General features: G+C 38.3%; 1 protein-coding gene and 1 pseudogene across 4 annotated transcripts in view; both read right to left on the bottom strand.

Annotated features, from left to right (window-relative positions):
• Positions 1-23,905, bottom strand: part of NBEAL1 (neurobeachin like 1) — a 206,050-nt gene that overhangs the window by 175,391 nt on the left and 6,754 nt on the right. For all 4 annotated transcript variants that reach the window (XM_054549029.2, XM_002812769.6, XM_054549032.2 and 1 more), the window contains exon 3: positions 3,432-3,523. In XM_054549029.2, coding sequence (XP_054405004.1) covers positions 3,432-3,523 — 92 coding nt within the window. The remainder of the gene's footprint in view (positions 1-3,431; positions 3,524-23,905) is intronic.
• On the bottom strand, positions 4,315-5,894 carry LOC129057857 (large ribosomal subunit protein uL30-like 1; annotated as a pseudogene).

Below are 23,905 nucleotides of genomic sequence, written 5' to 3'. Positions count from 1 at the left end.
GAAAACATTCAATTTTCCAATATTTTATCCTACTTATTTAAAAGAGTATTTCCTTGTCCTTGGTCATCTCATTCTCTATATGCACATCGGTTTTAATAAATAATTAGTCAAAAAATCGGCTTCTAAAAAATGACTACAGAAGACAAAAATTAGCTCCTAAGAAAGATTTTTTTAAATTATAAAATTCGGGCTTGGTTGAACATGCCTTATAGATAATGTTGAAATTTTTGGCCATGTTCCTAATGTTATGAGCATTTAAGGACTTGGAAGCATTTTCCCACCTCTAGGACTTCACTGTTCAAAATTCTATGCTTCTTTTGTTGCAGTTTCCCAAATTCCACAAATCTGTTCCATTCCTCTGTTTGGCTATTGAATGTCTACTGTAAACCAATGGTTGTCTGTGTCTACTATAGGAAGCAGTCTAGGTTGAAGTTCAAAGGCTTTATATTCTAGTAAAAGCCATCTCTGCTTTACATTATGAATTCTCTAAGGTCAGTTTACTTTATGTGAGGATTAGCCATATGTCTCTTATCTTCAAGGTGATTTGACTAATTTCATAAAATATCTTGTACATAGCATGTACTTAAAAATTTGAATGTTTTCTATTAGAAAAATTAAATTCATGGTTCAGTTTTTTTGACAAAAACATGAAACACAATATTAAGTAAACCAACTATATCACAAACACAGCAATGCTCTTGATGTTCTTCATGTTACTTTAAACATAGTGGCAATATAAATCTACATAATGTTTTTGGAAACAATGTCCCAAGAAAGGAGACACTGGTAATGTATGGATGATAACAACTGCACCTTAGAAACTTTAGAAGCCTTCATTCTAATATTCCAAACATTTAAAGGCTCAAATCCTAACTCTATAAAATTCTTAGCTCCATGATTTAAAGCAAGCTATAAATTATTAAAACAGAAGTACTTCTAAGCACAAATCATAAGAATATTATTTTATTGGTAAAAATTAGTAATAAATAATTTTATTTTGAGAAAAGGTCAAGATTTAATACTCCCTAAACTTTATAAACCTAACATGAATAATATTCTGAGGAAGACATGTGAAACTGGATTTATAAATAATTAAGTATTAGTCTTTTTTTAGTACACTCACATCCTTACTTGAGTTCAGTATCTTGGTCCAAAGCTCTAGCGACATCTCTGGATTATCACAATTACCTCTTAACTGGGCTCCTTGCCTTCAGTCTCAACCCTCTCCACCAGCCACTAAAGTGACTTTGAAACACAAACTTGATTATCAAGACACTCTACACAGAAAATTTTTCAGTAGCACTCTTATTTTCCATAACAACAAAAAAGTCAAAGTCCATTTGTATTGCATGCATGGTACCTCATGATCTGGTCCCTATTTGATTCTCCAGACTCAATTCTCCTTTACTACTTCTGATTGCCTACCTCTATCCTCAAAAGGCAAATACTTTTCCTCCTTGAAGATTTAATTCTCCAGATACTCTTTCTCATCATTAACAACCATCCATTCCTACCTTCTCCCTTCAACACATTTTTTTTTTTTTTTTGAGACAGGGTCTCACTCTGTCACCCAGGCTGGAGTGCAGTGGCACGATCACAGCACACTACAGCCTCAACTGTCTGGGCCAAATTGATCCTCCCACCTCCACCTCCCAAGTAACTGGGACTACAGGTGCACACCACCATTTTTAATTATTTGTAGAAACAGGGTTTCGCCATGTTGCCCAGGCTGGTCTCAAACTCCTAGGCTCAAGTAATCTGCCTGCCTCAACCTCCCAAAGTGCTGGGACTACATATGTGAGCCATTGCACCTGGCCAACACTTATCTTAAACTGGCACTCCTTTTGTGGCTAGATGCCTCTCCCCATTTTTCTTGCATTTTACTCCAGCCAATCTCTCTTACTGAACAACTATTAGGCCTTAAAGATAGCTTAAGATATAGAAAAAACTTTACCTGAAAAGTGGGCCTGGGAAATGGTATGAAAGTTGGGAGTGGTGGTGGGTGGAAAAATGAAAGATTTGTACTTTCAGTAGTACTTTTCCATAAATTTGAATTTTTCCATTTTATGATTTTTAAATCTAGTTTCTAAAAATCTAAACACTTCACCTCCTCTAAGATGTTTTCTAAGGTCCTACTGTAAGGCCAGGAATGAAAATAAGTTTCAACTCACATGCCTATTGTATAATAAAGAATATATATCTGGCCTTTGTCCCAGTTTTCTGGCACATAGCTTCAAAAACCCTTGAGATTTTCTGAGTGATATGCAGAATGTCTTTTGTTATTCATAATAAGCCCTATGGATTACACCTGAGTCTATGCAAATGAAGTGACTCAAGGTAAGCCCTTAGTTTCAATAGAAGGCTGCTCCTATCAGAAAGACCAAGCATTGGCCAAGGGGCAGTGGCTCACACCTGTAATCCCAGCACTTTGGGAGGCTGAGGCAGGTGGATCACGAGGTCAAGAGATCGAGATCATACTGGCCAACATGGTGAAACCCTGTCTCTACTAAAAATACAAAAATTAGCCAGGCATGGTGGCACACGCCTGTAGTCCCAGCTACTCGGGAGGCTGAGGCAGGAGAATTGCTTGAACCTAGGAGGTGGAGGTTATAGTGAGCCAAGATCACGCCACTGCACAGCCTGGTGACAGAGCAATACTCCATCTCAAAAAAAAAAAAAAAAAAAAAAAAAAGAAAAGAAAGAACAAGCATTAATTAGAGGGCTGGAACTTTCAGCCTTACCACCACTTATACTCCTAGGAAGAGGGAAATTGAGCTCAACCACATAATCAATTATGTAGTAAGACTCCAATAAAACTCTGGACACCCAAAACTTGAAGAGCTTCCTGATTAGTGAACACGTTGATGTTCAGGAAGGGCAACACACCTTGATTCCATGGGGAGAGGGCGTGGAAGCTCTGCCTCCAGACCCTCCCACACCTTGTCCTGTGTGTATTCATTACAATAAAGCCATAATCATAACTATAGTGCTTTCAGTGAGTTTTTCAAGTCAGTGTAGTGAGTTACTGAACTTGAAGTGGGGAGGAGGTGTGAGAACCCAGAATTTATAGCCAGTTGGTCTGAAGTGTGGGTGGTCCCCAAGACTTGTAGTGGCTAATGTCTGAAGTGAAGGCAGTCTTACAGAGGACTTTGCCCTTTACTTGTGGGATCTGGTAGTTGGTGTCAGAAATGAAGTGTGTTGCAGAACACCAGTTGGTAGTGTCCTAGAAAAGCAGAGTTTTCTAGAAGCCAGGTCTGGCATCATCAAGAAAGACTATTGTCATCAATTAGCTATGTCTCTATGAGAATAGGGTTATTCATGAGTATCAAGAGGGTAACATAATTGCCATCCTTGTACTATGTCATCGATGAAATCTTTGTGCCAAAAATGAAAAACTCATCCAGGGGTAACAAATTAGTGTTTCTACATACCTGGTAGGCAGCTTTTCAAAGTCAACGTCTAAAAATTGTTCATAGCTAGAAACAAAAGTGTCCAACCATAGCTTCAGGTAATCTGGATCTTTCTGAAATAACAAAACCATTATAATATTAAGTATGCCTATCAGGAAAAAAAAAAATGCTTCCACACCTATTAAGCAGATACCTAAAGAATGAATACTATGAAATCTCTAAGTGATATTTAGGAGTACATATGTGCTGTTTTAAAATGTATATTAAGTATATGGAACTCTCAAATGGCTTCTCATGTCACTCAAAGAGCTAAAATCTTAACAATGTCCTACAAAAGTTTAAACAATTTGCCCTCCCACATCCCTGTAACCTTGTCCACTGTTACCCTGTACTATACTGGCCTTCTGGCTGTTTCCTGGGACATGCCAGACATGCTCCCACCCTAAGGACTTTGCACTGGCTGTTTTCTCTACCCAGAACACTCTTCTCCCAGGTATCTGAATGGCTACTCCCTCATCTTCAAGTCTTTTTTTTCTGGACAACTGAACATGTATTTGTGTGCCTTTCTTCTTATGTGTGTTTCAAGTCTTTTCAAAACAAGGCCCCAGGACTCTCCAGATGAAATTATGTCCCTGGGCTTGGTCCATTGCTGCGGGAGTCTTAGAGAGCCTTGTACAAATGCTTGAGTTACTCATTTACCAACAGTAAACCCTAGGATAGAAAATGCAACAAAGCAGGACTCCTTCTTCCATGGCATGTGCTGATTTCTGACGAGGCAGCAGCCAATATAGAAAACACTTGAATTTTTCGTTAGAACTGGACTGTGATGAGAGGTGCTTGCCATGAACATAAGCTACTATATTTTCTTTAACCCTTCCTTTCCAATTTTTGAAGATAAGGCAGGGAATAATCTTCTCTGAAGATATCTGATGATAATTCCCCCCAAAACAAAAACACACGCTTCCACTGCACTGTGCTTTCAAATATTCTGGGTCTTGTTCAGCTGGCAGATGAGCTGACTGATGCATTCACCCCGATAGCCATGTGAGCCCATCTCCTTGAGGAAGCCCACTATATTTTTGGTATATAGTGGAGGTTGCAGTGAGCTGAGATCGCACTACTGCACTCCAGCCTGAGCATGATGGTCACCGAAAGGCGGAAAGGGCGCAAGAACTATGAGATCTCCTGGAAATATTTCCCTGGGAAGGCAATTTCATGAATGAGGTCTTCCAAGCAAATGACACCAAACTTCTCCAGGTGCTCCTCAATCACTGTGTTGTCTGTCAGAAGGATGGTCTTATTCTTGACCTTGGCTTGTTCACGTTTCAAAGTGAGTTCCCGCACAGACTTCAGATTTGGAAATCCCCAGGTCACATAAGTTTCCACTATAAGCAGCATTTTTAGGCTCTGGGGGTTGACTTTTACAAAGACACCACTAAAAATTTTCTTCAGGCGAAGTCTTACAACGCTTCTTCCACCAGTAAACTCATGCCATTAATCCTTTTGATGTGTACAACAAAGACCATGGCATGTTTATCTGGCAATTCCAAGGCATGAGGTCTAGTCATCTGAGATGCACCTTGTCGCATTTCTGCCTCCAGGAATCATGTAGGAATGATTCCAGTCGCTTAAACCTGAGTCTTTTTCCTTTCCTCTGCTCCTTCTTTGCCACAAGTGCCTGCTTTGCCTGAGTGGCTTTGAGGGCTTGATAAGCCTTCTTCTTTTTCAGGAGATTTTCTGGAACTAAAAGGATTTTTCTTTGCTCTTGCTCTGCCATCTTTCTAGTGTTGAAGGACTGATCATGCACAACCCCACCCCAAGTCATTTTTTAAATGACATATTCTCAATGAGTCCTATTTTTACTCTTTCTTAAAACTAGAAACCTCACCACCCCTTTACCTTACCTTATCATGTTCCCTCCACCATGGTCCTTTATCACCTTTCATCATGCTCTATAATTTACTTATCAGTTTATTTTTTGTCACTTCCCCAGAATATAGGTTTCACAAGTGCAGAGATTTTAATTTGTTTGTTTACTAATGAACACCAGTACCTTAGTGGCTGGTACTGAGACTGTGCTCAATAAATATTTGTTCCATGAATTAAGAGTAAGTGTAACATGCATAAATGAAATCAAATTGGAAAGGGATCATTAATGTAAACATAAAAACTGAAACCCAAATTTTCTAGAAGAAAATATACCAGGCACAGTGGCTCACGCCAGTAATCCCAGCACTTTGGGAGCCCAAGGCAGGCGGATCACCTGAGGTCAGGGGTTTGAAACCAGCCTGACCAACATGGTGAAACCTCATCTCTACTAAAAATACAAAAATTAGACAGGTGTGGTGGTACAAGCCTGTAGTCCCAGCTACTCGGGGGGCTGAGGCATGAGAATTGCTTGAACCCAGGAGGCAGAGGTTGCAGTGAGCCGAGATCAAGCTACTGCACTCCAGCCTGAGCAACAAAGCAAGACTCTGTCTCGGAAAGGACAGGACAGGACAGGACAGGACAGGGGAGGGGAGGGGAGGGGGAGGGGGAGGGGAGGGGGAGGGAGGGGGGAGTGGGAGGGGAGGGGGGAGTGGGAGGGGAGGGGAGGGGGAAGGGGAGGAGGAGGGGGAGGGAAAGGGAAGGGAAGGAAAGAAAAAAGACAGGACAAGACAAGACAAGACAGACAAGAAAGACAAGACTAGACTGAATAACTTTGCTACCTGGGGATAAACAGAGGTTTCTTAACTAGGACAAAAAAATCATAAACTGAAAAAGAAAAAAAAGATAACTGGTGTTAATCAAAATGTAAAACTTCTACTCATCAAAAGACACTATTAAGAAAATGGAGGCTAGGTGCAGTGGCTCATGACTGTAACCCCTGCACTTTGGGAAGCTGATGTGAGAGAATCACTTGAGCCCAGGAATTCGAGACCAGCCTAAGCAACATAGTGAGATCCCATCTCTTCAAAAAATAGAAAAAAATTAGCTGGGTGTGGTTGCGCATGCCAGCAGTCCCAGTTACTCAGGAGGTTGAGATTGGAAGAATTCTTGAGCACAGGAAGTCAAGACTGGGGTGAGCTGTGATCGTGCCACTGAGTGACACATGCCATTAGTAAACGAAAAGATGAAAATCTCTGCACTTGTGAAACCTATATTCTGGTGACAGAGTGAGACTCTAAAGAAAAAAAGAAAATGGAAAGACAAACCACACTGGCTGAAAATACTGTCAGGGACTTGTATGAAAAACATAAAGATCTCCTACAAATCAACAACAAAAAGACAATTCGATTTAAAAATGGGCAAAAAGCTTGGATACTTCACAAAAGGGAATACACAAATGGCCAAACGGCATCCTAATCTGTGATCAATATCATTAGTTATCCAGAGAAATGCAAATTAAAACCAAATAAGATACTATTATATACCCACTAGAATGGCTAAAAGTAGAAAAACTATATCACGTTAGTGAAGACGTGCAGTAACTGTAACTCTCATACATTACTGGTGGCAGTATGAAATAGGATCACCACTTAGAAAAGTTTAAGTTAAATATACACATATCAAACAGCCCAGCCCTTCCTCTCCCAGATAAATGAATACAAATATCCACAAAAACACTTGTACAAAAATGTTTATGGAAACTTTGTTTATAATAGCCCAAAGCTGAAAACAAAAATTCTATCAAGTTAACGGATAAACAAATTGTTGTACATTCATACAATGGAATACTATTCCAGGAATAAAAATGAACTATTGATACTTACAATGACAAAAAAATTTTTCAAAAATCTACTGAGCAAAAGATGTTAGGCATCAAAGCACATATCACTTATTTATTTATTCATGTATTTATTTGTGTATTTATTTATTTATTTATGAGACAGGTTCTCACTCTGTTACCCAGGCCGGAGTGCAGTGGCACAATCACGGTTCACTATGGCCTCAAACTCCTGAGCTCAAGGAATCCTCCTGCCTCAGCATTCCAAGTAGCTGGGATTACAGCTATCATGCCTGGTTAATTTTTGTATTTTTTGTAGAGACAGGGTCTTGTTATGGTCTCAAACTCCTGGCCTCAAGTGATCCTCCCACCTTGGCCTCCCAAAGTGCTGGGATTATAGGTTGACCCACCTCGACCAGCCTGATATCACTTATATGCAGTTCTAGAGCAGTCTATGGTAACAGAAATTAGACAACATTGCTGCCTCTGGGAGGACTGACTGCAAAGGGGCACAGAGGGAACTTTCCTAGGTGATGGAAATTTTCTATTTCTTGACTAAAGTAGTGTTTATACAAATGTTTGCGTGTATCAAAATTCATCACATTTGACACTTAAAATCTGTGCATTTTAATGCTTTGTGACATTTCAATAAAGCTGAGTTAAAAAAAAAACTATGATCCCTTGGAAATTTTTAAGTATATTAACTGTATTTCAAAAAATGATGCTCAATTCTTTTCCTTTGCCTCCTCAATACTTCCTTATGTCAGTCAGATTTCAACATGTGATTTAGGAGTCTCAGTTATGTAGTCATTAAATATCATTGCTTAAGTACTGCTCTTGGTTAAAGGGAACTCAAGGAACTTATTTCCCCGAAATAAAAGCATTACGCTACAAATCAAAATCTAAAAGAATGTTCCCAGAATATGCAGGGACTACTGACCTTTTGTGTATTTGCTTTTTCTATTAATATACGGTTCTAAAATCAGCTTGTAAACTACGGCTCTCTACATCATTACTGAGAAATCAGAAGGAAATATTTTAGAAAAAGAGCTACGTTTTGTGAGAAATTTTCTCAAGAGTTTCACTACTTGCTTTTTACATGTCCAATTAGAATGTGATTCGTTTATTCATTCATTTATCCATTCAGGATAGAACTCCAGAAACACAAGTAGCTGAGGTTTTCCTTATCATTGTTCCTCTCCAGTACAGCAGAGAATTACCTCTTGGCAAAAGACACAAAACAGTCACACAACACCATAAAGAATTAATGCATTTCTCTTCTAATGCATATTTTATTTAGGAACTCTATAGTATCTGGTTCAAATTCTAAAGGTCTAGCTACCAAGTGTTTGGCAAGCACACAGTTCACCTACAAAAGTGAGCAACTATAAGGGGAAAAAAAAAGTACTTAAATTTGGAGGTGTTTCATTTATTAAGAAGTAGAGCACTCACAATTTTTTGAATATCTGCCATACACTAAGTAGTACAGCAGGCATTTAAAAAATATATCATCCCATTTACTCCTTACAACTATCCAGTGAAGCAGATTTAATTTCCCCCTTTTTACAGGTTAGAAAAGGGGAGTTCTAAAGATGTATAATTTGCCCAGTCACACAGCTAGTAATGGATAATGCTGGAATTAAAATGTAAGAATACACGAATCTAATATGTGCTGTTTCCACTACACTACAATGGCTTTAACTGTGTGCATAAATAAAATGGATCTTTAGGGGGCAAAAAGAGGAAAAGAAGAGCTTCATCAGGATCAGTAAACTCAAGATCATAAAGTATTTAACACACAAAAAAAGCCACATTTTATACATTCTATAAAAACGCTTAGATCATTTCACTGCCAAAGGCCATAAAAAGAAAGATCCCCACACATAGAAACAATATTAATTAAATCTCAAGCTGAGTCACTTTCATGGTTAAGATGAGTTTGCTTTATTGAAACACCAGCGTCTGGCCTATCTCGCCATTTGAACAGTATTTATTTACTAACACAACACACAAATGTATTAAGTAGTGCAGGAGTGCTGGAGCCAAATTACTTGGACTCTAATCCCTGCTCTGTCACTTTCTTAAACAAGTCAGCCTATGTTTGTACATCACTTTCTTCCTCTATAAAAATGAACATAATGATATCTCACAGGACTGTTGTGAAAATTAAATAATTTAACCCATGTCAAGGGCTTAGAATGCCTAGCACACAGTATATGCTCAGTAAGTATCAATAAAAATTATTTTCATAATCTACTATGTGCCCAAATCAGGAAACTCCCATAAAACAGTAATGTTCTGTGCTATACATATCTAAATGTTTCACGATCTCCTTTGCCACCTGATTTTAAATTTTACTCTTTTCATCTCAAATCTCTTTGCATTTACTATCTGTGTGACTTTCAGCAGGTTACTTCACCTCTCTTGAGCTGTTCTTTGTCTGTAAGATGAAGATAATACTTCCTACCTCACAGGGTTGTTGAGAGCACTAAATGAGATAATGCACAAAAGGCACTCAATAGTGCCTTACATTTAGCAAATGCTCAAAACATGTTGGTTACCACAATTATTATAATATAGACTTTGCCATCAAGTTGGTCATGATCCAATATAAGAAAATAAGCAAAATAATTACAAAATCAAGTTTATTGATTCTGTACTCAAATATTCATCCAATCATCCCATCTGCCATTAATTAAGACAAATAATCTTTCTTTTTGGACTGTTAGGCAGCTCCCAACAATTTCTCTCACCTATACACACCTACTAATGAGATGTGTTAAATTTAAATCCAGTCATCTCCTCTGTCCTGCCCAAATACTTTCAATGGCTCCCTATTAGTAAAGGATGAAGTCTGAACACTTAACTTAGAGCTGTGCTGTCCAATATGGGGGCCACTAGTCACATGTGATTACTTAAATTATGTTAAAGCACAGCAGATGTTTAGCTTCTCATAACACCCACTAACCTTTTGGGAGGCTTTAGAGAGGATAATGGAATTAAATGATCCATGCAATTTCCCCTAGCTCTTCAGAGACAGGGTTACAGCTAAGAATAGGGGGAATGCTTTATTTGCTCTATGCAATGATATTTGGATTACAGTATTCACTCAAGTTTTAAAACTATCAAATTTTAGATGCATATAAATATTTCAATCATATGATGGGCAGTTCCTAACTTAAATATGAATTGAATTTTAAAAGTTCATTTAAGTCAGTTATATTTATATTTTCTAATATCCTACCAAAAGAAGATAAATTCCCCCCACAGAAACATTGTAAAAGTGACTAATCTTGCAAGTCAGCCCTCAAGTTTTTCTGATACAACCTAGCAACTATTAAAAACGTTTAATAAGTACAGGCCGGCCAGGCACAGTGGCTCACGCCTGCAATCCCAACACACTTTGGGAGGCCGAAGCAGGCGGATCACCTCAGGTGGAGAGCTCAAGACCAGCCTGACCAACATAGAGAAACCTTGTCTCTACAAAAAATACAAAATTAGCCAGGCGTGGTGGTGCATGCCTGTAATCCCAGCTACTCGGGAGGCTGAGGCAGGAGAATTGCTTGAACATGGGAGGTGGAGGTTTCAGTGAGCCAAGATTGCGCCATTGCACTCCAGCCTAGGCAACAAGAGTGAAACTCCACCTCAAAAAAAAAAAAAAAAAAAAAAAGGCCAGGTGTGGTGACTCACACCTGTGATCCCAGCACTTCGGGAGGCCAAGGTGGGCGGATCGCAAGGTCAAGAGATCGAGATCATCCTGGCCAACATGGTGAATGAAACCTGTCTCTACTAAAAATACAAAAAATTAGCTGGATATGGTGGCACGCACTTGTAGTCCCAGCTACTAGGAGGCTGAGGCAGGAGGATCACTTGAACCCGGGAAGCAGAGGTTGCAGTGAGCCAAGATGGCTCTACTGCACTCCAGCCTGGAGACAAAGCAAGACTCCGTCTCAAAAAAAAAAAAAAAAAAAAAAAAAAGTACAGGCCAACCATGTACGAACTAGGGACCATGCTAGACCATGAATATAAAGACAAATAAAACACAGTCTTGTCCTCAAAGTGCTCATTGTTCAAGAGAAAAGAGGTATAAACAAGTAAATGCAAAACAGCCTGTGAAGCAACACAGTTGTGAAAAATACTGAAATAATACAAAGAAGGGAGTTATTGATTCTGTCAAGGGTGGGGGGTAAATGTGTAGTCCCAAACGCTGAAAAAAGTTTTCAAAGAATCATAAACAGATACTCTCAGGGAGGGTCAGGGGAAGAGAGGAATCCAGACAGAGAGAAAACAGCAAGATATGTTCAAAGATGTATAACATTTGGTATCATTCCAGTGTGGAAATGATAGGAAGCAGTGGATAATCATATAGGATTATAAAACTGGAGAAGTCAGCATTTCCTAACCAAGTATTCATCCCAACACTTTTCACTTGGATGATAATAGATACAATTGGAAAAGTTTTTTAAAAAAGGGTGGTGGGGGTTGTGACACTAGAAACTACTGATCATCATTTTCTAGATCCGGTATTTCATTATGAGTAATTTCTGCAAAAACCTGACAATTTCCTCATAATAACACTCTTACTACTAGAAAGATTTGCAGAAGAAAGAGCTATTTATTATTCTCAATCCCACTTCCAGATTCTCAATTAAAAGTATATCCAGATACAGACTGTGTTTATGCTACTCATCCCAAGATGTTATGTAATGGATAGTGGCCTGTTCAATATAAAACTATTCCTTAGTACATGCCAACTTTCTGATATATGTATATTTCCCACAACAACTGAAACTACATACAATAAATTTGGGAACTTTCACATTTAAAAAGGTACAACTTTCGGATGGGCATGGTGGCTCACGCCTGTAATCCCAGCACTTTGGGAGGCCAAGGTAGGTGGATCACTCGAGGTCAGGAGTTCGAGACCAGCCTGGCCAACATAATGAAAACCTGTCTCTACCAAAAATACAAAAATTAGCCAGGCATGGTGGTGTGTGCCTGTAATCCCAGCTACTCGGGAGGCTGAGGCAGGAGAATTACTTGAGCCCAGGAGGTGGAGGTTGCAGTGAGCCAAGATGGCACCACTGCACTCCAGCCTTGGCAACAGTGAGACTCTGTCTAAAAAAAAAAAAAGAAAAAAAGCTACAATTTCCTTCACTCTTTCTTTGGGTTTTTGTTCTTATGCACGATCTCAGCTCACTGCAAGCTCCGCCTCCCAGGTTCACGCCATTCTCCTGCCTCAGCCTCCCGAGTAGCTGGGACAACAGGTGCCCACCACCACACCCGGCTAATTTTTGTATTTTTTAGTAGAGACGGAGTTTCACCGTGTTAGCCAGAATGGTCTTGATCTCCTGACCCCATGATCCGCCCACCTCGGCCTCCCAAAGTGCTGGGATTACAGGCGTGAGCCACCACGCCCGGCTGTTCTTATCTTCTTAAACAGATGATGCAATAGTTATCTATTCCTGCATAACAAATTACCCCAAAATTTAGCAGCTTAAACCAACAAACATTTATTATCTCACTGTTTCTTATGGTCAGAATTCAAGAGTGGCTCAGGTTGGTGCTTCTGGCTCAGGATTTCTCATGATCTCGTAATGAACATGCCAACTAAGGACACAGTCATATCAAAGCTTGACTGGGCTGAAGGAACCACTTAAAAGCTCACTCATATGGTAGTTCGCAAGAGACTTCTATTCTTTACAAGATGGGCCTCTCCGTAGGGCTACTCATTACTGAACTTCTGGACTCCCCCGGAGTAGGCAATCAAAAAATAATAAAGAACAACTGAGGTGAAACAATAGTGTCTTTCATAGCCTAATTTTGGAAATGACATACTATCACTTTTGCCAAATTCTATTGATCACACAGATCAACCATGGTACAATGTGGGAGGGGATTGTACACAAGAGTGTAAATACCAGGAGGTGGGATCTGAAGATTGGCTACCACAAATGACTAGTTCATTAAGTTTTAGTCTTTTTTATTTCTAACATATGTATTTAAATTTTCCTAAGTAATTCTGTAGCTGCCAAGTTCTAAAATGTACTTTTATTGTTCAATTTTTTAAAATTCCAATTTTTCCCCCATTTCAGGATAGTCTATTTCTTTTTCAAAACTGCCAGGTCACTTTTTTCATATTTCTATGATTCTAAGATTCTTAACATTTGACATCTTTGAAATTAAAATGCATCTCAAACTTGCCCTTAGAGAGGTAGCTGACATTTGCTCTTGCCTGTTCATGTGCAAAACTGGTAGTAGACTTCATATTGATGTTCCTTCACTAGATTAACATGTATAGTTAGTACTACACGTAAGTTTAACTACCATTCAAAATGTCTTCAAAAAATTATACTGTGATTAGGCAATAAAATGCAATTGTGTACAAAGAAACGCATTGAGAACAGAGCAACAGGATATAATTTGGCATTAACGAAGCAAACATTCATTACCATAGGAACGATCACAATTGTATGTTTTCTGACGAAAAGCTTAGTGCTTTATCAGTTTGAAAATGAGAGATACTCTCAAATAGATGAAAAGGAAATACACGTGTGAAAAGATTATCTATCATAAGCCATACAATGCAAACGAAGACAAGAGAAACTGCCAAATCACTAGGAAAAGATGACAGAAATTTCAAAACAATGGGAACCTGGTATGGTCAATTCATACATCAGGAAATAAGTTATAAATCTGCAGTTTAACTGCCAGCATTTTTCTAAATGTTACATAAAGTAATGGCATATCTTATAATCAATGTTTTCAGATTCCATGATATATAGAATCTGTTCAACTTTTTTTCTGAGATAGCAACAACAGCTCACTGCAGCTTCAACCTACTGGGCTCGAGTGATCCTCACACCTCACTCTCCCAAGTGGCTGTGACTATAGGCATGCACCACCATGCCTGGCTAATTTTTGAATTTTTTTTGTAGAGACAGGGCCTCACTATGTTGCACAGTCTGGTCTCGAGTGATCCTTTCATCTCAGTCTCCCAAAGTGCTGGGACAACAGGTGTGAGCCACTGTACCCGGTATATTTATTTTATAATCTCTGCCTTCTTCTTTTTTTTTTTTTTTTTTTAAATAACTGGTTCCTTCTTTATTGTTCACATTTGCTGGTTGTTCAGGCTTTTTTTTTTTTTTTTTTTAATACTTTAAGTTTTAGGTTACATGTGCACAATGTGCAGGTTAGTTACATATGTATACATGTGCCATGCTGGTGTGCTGCACCCATTAACTCGTCATTTAGCATTAGGTATATCTCCTAATGCTATCCCTCCCCGCTCCCCCGACCCCACAACAGTCCCCAGAGTGTGATGTTCCCCTTCCTGTGTCCATGTGTTCTCATTGTTCAGTTCCCATGTATGAGTGAGAACATGCGGTGTTTGGTTTTTTGTCCTTGCGATAGTTTAGTGAGAATGATGATTTCCAATTTCATCCATGTCCCTACAAAGGACATGAACTCATCATTTTTTATGGCTGCTAATCTCTGCCTTCTAATATCAACATATGAAGTCTTTCTAGATCCATGTTTACTGTCTACTTCTGTTGGTTCTCACTCATGCACTTTCCCCTGAAGTCCTAGTGGAGGGAGAAGAGTTAAGTGGGTTTGCTTAGAATCTAGTTGATCCTTATGCCAAAAGTGTAAGCTATGGGAATCAGAAGAGAAATTTTCTTAGACTTCTCATTCCGGTTAGTCCCTTGGCTTTACATTTGATATTTGTTCTTTATTATTATTGTAAATTGTTCTTTATTATTATTATTATTATTTGATCACTTACTCTGGGGGAATCTAGAAGTTCAGTACTGAGTAGCACTATGGAGAAGTCCATCTTGAAAAGAACAGAAGCCTCTTCTAACTTCTACCCACTTACAAGGCCATGAAAACAAAAGCTCAAGTTCACCAGGCAAAAGAGGCTTTCATTTACCTAAGTTTCTGCTTTCATTAAGATTTGGTTTCATGATGCCTTACCATGTTGCCAGTTTTTCAATGCTTTTAAGATGTTTCTTAAATTTTATCCAGAATTTCTAGTAATTTTCAGAAGGGTAAGCCTAAACAACCTAGTCTACCTTATTACCAGAAATGAAAATCTATACTTAAAGACCACTTTTCCTTTGTTTGGTCATGCCTTATGCTTGCCTGGAACATCTTCTGTAACTATTAACCTACTATACATTCTTTAAAACCTTGGTTGATGCTACCTCTTCCACTAAGCTATACCTGATGACTTCATCCCTCCATCTTGCTTTAGTTTACTTATTATCTGGACCTACAGTCTAAGTGGGAAACTGATTCTAGCTGGAAAAGCATGCCCTCAGATGAAGTCATAGTCAATTAAATAGATGAAGGCAAAAATTTTAATGAAAGGAAAACCCATCACATCCAAGAGAGGTTTGGAAGCCACTTTAACACAAACAAAAGTAGTAATATTGTAATAGAGGTGTATGTATACAAAATAGGCTTAGAATACACCAATTCCTAGTGAGAAAGGTTTCAAATTTTACTTTTTGTATGTTTTTATTAGCTTTTTTTTTTTTTTTTTTGAGACAGGGTCTCACTCTGTTGCCCAGGCTGAAGTACAGTGGCAACATCACAGCTCACTGCAGCCTCAACCACCTGGGCTTAAGTGATTCTCCCACTTCGGCCTCCTGAGTAGCTGGGACCACTGGCACATGTCACCATGCCCGGCTAATTTTTGTATTATCTGTAGAGGCAGGGTTTCATCATGTTGCCCCAGACTAGAATTTCTTAAAAGTTTATGTAACTATCCATTCAGATAACTAATAAAGTTCCAGGTCTGAACAATATACTGTAGAAAAATCACAGTCAAAATCAGCAGAACTGGCCCACATCTGCAATGTTAGGTAAAATATGTCCTGTTGCATGAATTCTGTGTTTATCTTGGAGTTTCACACATGGTGGTCAGGTAAAGAAGCTTCTGATGCAGGCTGGGTGCGGGGGCTCAGGCCTGTAATCCCAACACTTTGGGAAGGTGAGGCGGCAGAGCACTTGAGGCCAGGAGTTTGAGACCAGCCTGGCCAACATGGTAAAACCTCGTCTCTACTAAAAGTACAAAAATTAGCCAGGCGTACAAAAATTAGCCACCCTATAATCACAGCTACTCAGGAGGCTGAGGCACGAGACTCACTGGAACTCGGGAGGTGGAGGTTGTAGTGAGCTGAGATCGCACCATTGCACTCCAGCCTGAGCAGCAGAGCAAGACTCTGACTCAAAAGTTTCTGATGCAGGTGTTTTTGGGAAGTCAGTCAAGTTATCAAAAGGGCGCATTGTGGTCCAGGATATAAATGGTAGGGAAGGTTGTGCATGTGTAGGGACAGGGGGTATATGGGAATGCTCTATACTTTCTGCTCAATTTTTCTGGGAACCTAAAACTGCTCTAAAAATACAACTTATAAATTTCTAAAAAATTAAGCAAATAAAAAAATAGGAAAATATAAAATTCAAGGGACATATGCATACAGCAGGCACCCAATAAAAATAAGTCAAATGGGACTAAAGTTAATTCTTTAGGAAAGAAAAATATTATTACTGTAAATGTATTAAATATATTAACATGTCTATATTAATATATAGACATGTTATTATAACATTGACACTTGTCAAATGGAGTTTAAAACATCCCATGAAACTTGAAATGATCTTCAAGTTTCATGTCAAGTTGAAGTTTTTCAAATTAAATATATTAATAATTTGTAGTAGTAAATGTAATTAATTTACACATCCATAAAGAACTAAAAGTCTCTGAATAATGAGATTTTCTGTAACTGACTTCCTGCATACCTGTATTTTCCAAATTTTCTACAATTAAGTTATATATCTTAATTAAAAAATTAAAGCTCAGCATAAAAGTAAAATATTACTATTTTTTCTTAGAACATAGATCCAATCAAAAAGTCAGGCCAGGCACAGTGGCTCACACCTATAATTCCACCATTTTGGGAGGCCGAGGCATAAGGATTGCTTGGACCAGGAGTTCAAGACCAGCCTGGGCAACATAGCAAGACCCTATCTCTTAAAAAAAAAAAAAAATTGGGCCAGGCTCAGTGGCTCACACCTGTAATCCCAGCACTTTGGGAGACCGAGGCGGGCAGATCACAAGGTCAAGAGATCGAGACCTTCCTGGCCAACATGGTGAAAAACCATCTCTACTAAAAATACAAAAATTAGCTGGGCGTGGTGGCACGTGCCTGTAGTCCCACCTACTCGGGAGGATGAGGCAGGAGAACTGCTTGAACCCCAGAGGCGAAGGGTGCAGTGAGCCAAGATCACGCCACTGCACTCCAGCCTGGTGACAGAGCGAGACTCCATCTTAAAAAAAAAAAAAAAAATTGTTCAGAAAATAGCCAGGTGTGGTGGCACACACTTGCAGTCCTAGCTGCTTGGAAGGGTGAAATAGGAAGATCACTTGACCCCACGAGTCCAAGGCTATAGGGAGCTACTACGATTATGCCACTGTACTCCAGCCTGGGTGACAGAGCAATGCCCTGCATCTTAAAACAGAAAGTCCATGTATTTTTCATTTTTCTCCATAAAATAAAGTTCATTCACTAGAAAGGTTAAATTTTGTATTTTGAACAGACAAAAATCACTCAATAAAAGAGGTATAAATTCACCTCACAGTGGCATCATAAATTACACACCTTTCCTACTATTCAAATGTTCAGTGTCAGTAAAAATTATGTAGTAGTTAAATGCATCAAACAACATTTTTTTTACAGAGGTAAACTGTTTTGAAATGCTTGACTTTTGTGTGAAATGGGTATATCATTTAATCTTCTTTAAATCTGGGTAGATACCTCTACCAGCCTGAATGTAAGTCACAAAACATCAAGAAAAATATTGATATCTCTTAGATATGGCTAAGAATAAGTTATTTTTTCATTTTTTAAGACAGCGGGGTCTGTATAAAGTATATTTGAGTAGAGCTCATTTCCACTAATGAAAACAAAGTGGCACATTATAATGTAAATTCCATTATTTTAAATAAAAGCTGACAAAGGGATGAGGAAGCAAGTGTTGCTAACCCTTGCCTGAATTCTGATACCTTCAAAGGATTTCAAATATGGCTATGGCACATTTCATAGTCAGTCTACATAGTTCCCCCTATCTTAATAGATTTTGAATGACCAGAAAAAAATTGTCACAAAAAAACTGAATTATATTTCCACAAAAGAAATCAAGAGTTGGGAGTGGAGGAGTTAAAAATAATAAGAAGAAATCAAGGGTTTTTGTCAACAGCCAGGCTGAACATATATTAAAACACTACAAGGCATTAAACCTTGATCTAGAAGCATTTTACTGTATGTCTTTAACAATGAAAGACTACTGAAAATTGAGTGGAACACCTGATTCCAAATGAACCTACTTAAAATGCATAATGAGGATTCTACTAAAGGAGAATATTTAGGCCAGAGGCAGTGGCTCATGCCTGTAATCCCAGCACTTTGGGAGGCCGAGGCGGGCAGATCACAAGGTCAAGAGATTGAGACCATCCTGGCCAACATGGTGAAACACTGTCTCTACTAAAAATACAAAAATTAGCTGGGCATGGTGGTGCACACCTGTAGTCCCAGACACTTGAGAGGCTGAGGCAGGACAATTGCTTGAACCTGGGAGGCGGAGGTTGCAGTGAGCTGAGATCATACCACTGTGCTCCAGCCTGGAGCCTGGAGACAGAGCAAGACAAAGACTGTCTCAAAAAAAAAAAAAAAAAAAAAAAAAACTTAAAATGGCAACTACTGAATACCAATAATTAAAGCAAGTAATAACAGTGATTCTTTTCAATTATGTGAAGTCTTAATAATATCATTTCTCTACAACATAATAGACTAATTATCCACATCTTAATGTATACACACATAAAACTATTCTTAGTAATTGTACAATATATTCTAAGAGGTACAAACAGGTAATATGAGAAATATCAGCAGACCTAGAAAAAATGAATAAGGTAATAAAATATCTAACATTATAAATTACACTGATCTATGATTTAAAGTGGTTATACACAAAAAAACAGACATAAATATACATGTCTCAGTCCCAAATTCTGAAGCTAACATAACAGGAAAACCTAATCTTTTTCCTGCTAAAATGAGGAGCAAGACAAGTATATCCCTTATTTCCATTACTATAGAATATTATGTAGGAGTTATAACATAATATAACTAAACAACAGAGAACTAGAAGCAGAAGAATTAGAAGGAGAGGGAAGTCTTCATTTTCTGTAGGGGACTTCCTAACGCAGAAGGCAAGCTGCTGAGAGAGCCGCTCAGTTACAACAAAGTGTAGTCTCCAATGCCCACTTCAGACACAGCAAAAGGAAAATGATAGGGAAAAAAAAAAAGAACCTCCAAGAAAACACAGCCAAGAGCAAGAGAGAAGAGTAGCCATGGCAGATACTGAGTCATATCATGCAACATTTCTTCTCTGAGGATAGAGAAACCAGGCAATATTTGCCCAATTGGATTTGCAGAGGACAGATACCAAGTGTCCTCTGAGTTCACAGACCATAATATCAAGAAAAACCACAATTGGATCTATATATACCACAGATCCCATGTTTCAAGACTGGTATCATGATTGGATGAGAGTTTTGGAGTTCTTGAGATAGATATGAAGTACATTTTGCATATAGGAGAAATATGAATAATTGTGCCTAGAAAGAAGACTGCAGTAGATTGGATCTTTGGTCCCAATTCTTTACTTGCTTGTAGCAAAACTTGCAACGTAATTTTGCAGAAAGGAAAAAAAAGCTGTAGCAAATGTAGAGCAATCAAAGTATGTCAGATATAATAATTGTTCAAGGCTTGTTTCTAAAACTAAGGTCCAAGAATGCTCGGAGTTATCAGAAATATTTTCAGAGGTCTATAAGCTCCATATAGAAATTTTTAAAGTTTGCACTCCTGTTTTTATTAATTTTTAAATTACTTTAAGCATATTAGGGAAAACTACCTCGTGACTAGTATTGCTACTCGATTTCAAAGGTCACATTTGGATTGCTACCAAGGGATCATCAGTGACAGTTCAATTTATAAAACAATATTTTTCAAATTACAGATCTCTGGATTTACAGATGGATTCTTAGGTATCTGAGAATTTTCAGATGCTCTACAGCAGTGCCACACGAAGTGTGGTACACAGACCAATAAAGGTCCTTGGCCAGGTTAGTACAAAGATAAAGAGGAAACATCTATCTACAAACTTTAGTAGCAGTTTGGTAGTAATTTTAAGTCTGTTGAATTTAATAATAAAAAATTAATAATATAAGGACTTGCATTTTTAACTTTTTCACTCTTTTCAGAACTGCTTTTGCAAAAGCCATCTATTTATTTATTTATTTATTTATTTATTTATTTATTTCAGACAGAGTCTCGCTCTGTTGCCCAGACTGGAGTACAGTGGTGCGATCTCGGCTCATTACAGTCTCCGCTCCCCAGGTTCAAGCGATTCTCCTGCCTCAGCCTCCTGAGTAGCTGGGACCACAGGCCTGCACCACCATACGCGGCTAATTTTTGTATATGCAGTAGAGACAGGTTTCACCATTTTGGCCAGGCTGGTCTCGAACTCCTGGCCTCAAGTGATCTGCCCACCTCAGGCCACCAATAATATGTAAACTGTCAAATCCAATACATGCTCCATAATGCTTTTCCTTTTTTTTTTTTATTGAGACAGATTCTCACTCTATTGCCCAGGCTGGAATGCAGTGGCACAAACTTGACCCACTGGAACCCCTGCCTCTTGGATTCAAGTGATTTTCTTGCCTCCTAAGTAGCTGCGATTACAGGTGCGTGCCACCCCACCCAGCTAACTTTTGTATTTTCAGTAGAGATGAGGTTACATCATGTTGGCCAGGCTGGTCTCAAACTCCTGACCTCAAATGATCCTCCCGCCTTGGCCTCCCAAAGTGCTGAGATTACAGACGTGAACCACCAGAAGTGTACCATAATACTTTTCTTGACTGCCATGTTGAATTTGACACCCCTGACTACTTTTTTCTTTTTTGTGTGTGAGAAAGAGTCTTACTCTGTCACCCAGGCTGGACTAGAGTGGCATGATCCCAGCTCACCGTAGACTGAAACTCCTGAGCTCAAGAAAATCTCCCACCTTGGCCTCCCAAAGAGCTAGAATTATAGGCATGAGCCACTGCACCCAGCCAATATCCCTTTACTTTCCGAGGCAACCCAGTCACTCCTGGCTCCTCTCTCATTTAAACTTACAAACTCTTCTTCCTCTGTCACCTATTTATTTATTTATTTAAATAACAGAGACATGGTCTCACTGTTTTGCCCAGACTGGTTCCAAAACTCTGTCTTCTTCTTAAATGACAGTGTTCTTCAGGACTTCCTTTTACCTTCTTCTCTTATTATTCTCAAAATAACCCTCCAATAATTCCCAATATGAGAACTCTCAAATCTTTATTTCCAGCACAGACCTCTCTTCTGAACTTCATATATTGAGTATTTCTACCTGAATGTCCCACAAACATGGAAAAGTCAGCATGCTTACCTGAAAACCTAATGATCTTATCTAGCTAACTGTGAATGGGAAGACCACGGTTTTTCTTTTGTCCGAAACAAACAGAAAAAAAAACCACACAGGAAATTATTTCAGACTCTTACACATCTGCACATTATGCTCCACACCCACACTTAAGTACTATCAATTTCACCTTCTTCCACGGAAATTTAAAGTTTGATGCTCAAAAGGAAAGAATTTAAAAAGTTAATGCATCTTAACGTTTTCATTTCAGGTCCACTGATATAAACTATACATTTCTTGCTTTCATACCTAAATTCTGAAAATAAACATGTAAGTGGTAATTACTAGTACTAGGCTGTTAATGATTTTGTTTTGTTTTCTTTAGAGTCAAAGAACATCACCTTCCTTACATACAAAGCCGTTATTAAGCCATAGAAAATCAAGAGCCATTTTCACACTTTGCACATACCAGAGACTTATTAAATGTGGCTTAAATTATAAGGGTTGATATGTATTGGTCCATCTTACTAAAAACTTATTTAGGATTATAACCAAAATTGTACTAATAAGTTAATAATTTTCTCATTAAACAAATATTCACTAATTCCATTTTTCCAAATCTATGTATAAAAAGAGATACTTGCCTTTTAACTGAATAAAACACCTCTAAATTCTATTTTCTTTTTGAAACAAAACTTTTATTCTGAAAAGGAAATTTACTCTGAGCTCACTGCAAAACTATCTATTTCAGTCATATTCCAGATTTAGCAGGACAAAGGGCAACAGCAGGAAATGGAGCATCATCAACATCCAAAATAAATTTGGTTTAGAGTAGGGAGGACCCTCAAATCATTATTCAAGATAATTAAGCACTATCCTTGAAAGCAAAAATAAGTACAGATTTAAAATCAGTTAAGACATTCTCAGTTAAGACATTCACGAATACAGCTTCATTACTACTGATAAAATAGTAAGAGAATATTGCCCTCTATTATATTAATACAAGGGCAAATGGAAGTAATCCTGATATACACATGTCCACACCCACACATCTGCAAAATACTTATAAAGATTACATTTTTATCTCTCTTCCTCTTAAAATACATTTAAATAAAATCTCTTTTCTAAAAAATTTTGACAGATATGTAAAATAGTTATGTTTTTCCATTTGACAGATGACAAAACTGAGATACAAAGAAACTAGGTTAACCTTTTAGGTCCTTAAGATCAGACACAGAATTGGGACTAAATATCACCTCTAATACTGTCGATTCACAAAATTGTTCAGGGCAAAATTCAATCTCAATAAAATAAAATAAAATAAAAATTTTTAAAGCTAATGACAAAAATGAACCATGGTTTTCAATCTACACTGCCACATTTCAAAACGCTGTACTTTTGAGTCCCTTTGTATCTTTTTACTCAGTTAACGCATTTGATACTTTACACCAGACAGAACAAAAATAGCTTAATCTTATCTAAGACTTTGAGAGGCTCAGTTTCTTTCTTCTACATATTCTGGTGACCAACTAACTGCAGCACTCCCAAAAGGCTAAGTGTCTAATAGAAATACGTCCTTAAGTCTGTCTAAGGGTTGCAGTTGAGATAGGGAATTTATGATACATGTCTTTTCTTTTTCTTTCTCTTTTTTTTTTTTTTTTTGAGACAGAGTCTTGCTCTGTCGCCCAGGCTAGAGTGTAGTGGCGAGATCTCGGCTCACTGCAACTTTTGCCTCCCGGATTCAAGCGATTCTCCTGCCTCAGCCTCCCGAGTAGCTGGGATTACAGGTGCCCAACACCGTGCCTGGCTAATTTTTTTGTATTTTTAGTAAAGATGGGGTTTCACCATTTTGGCCATGCTGGTCTCGAACTCCTGACCTCATGATCCACCCACCTTGGCCTCCCAAAGTGCTGGGATTACAGGTGTGAGCCACTGTGCCCAGCCGATACATGTCTTTTTCTACACACATATATGAATCTCAAAACTTTGTATATAATAATATAGAAACAAAAATTGTTCTCAGCACCATCTCTCTTACTGTAAGTATGTTAAAAGTGAATTATCAAAAAATACAGTGAATAACATGGTGCCTACTACATATATATAAACTAATTTTTTTTTTAAATGGGGTCTCACTCTGTCACCCAGGCTGGAGTGTAGTGGCACGATCTTGGCTCAATGCAACCTACACTTCCCGGGCTCAAGCAATCCTCCCACCTTACCTCCTGAGTAGCTGGGACCACAGGTGTGCACCACCATGCCTGGCTAATTTTTGGTATTT

This window comes from Pongo abelii, chromosome 11 (assembly GCF_028885655.2).
Source record: "Pongo abelii isolate AG06213 chromosome 11, NHGRI_mPonAbe1-v2.0_pri, whole genome shotgun sequence".
Taxonomy (NCBI): domain Eukaryota; kingdom Metazoa; phylum Chordata; class Mammalia; order Primates; family Hominidae; genus Pongo; species Pongo abelii.
The sequence above is the reverse complement of the archived record's forward strand: the minus strand, read 5'-3'. Positions and strand labels throughout refer to the sequence as shown.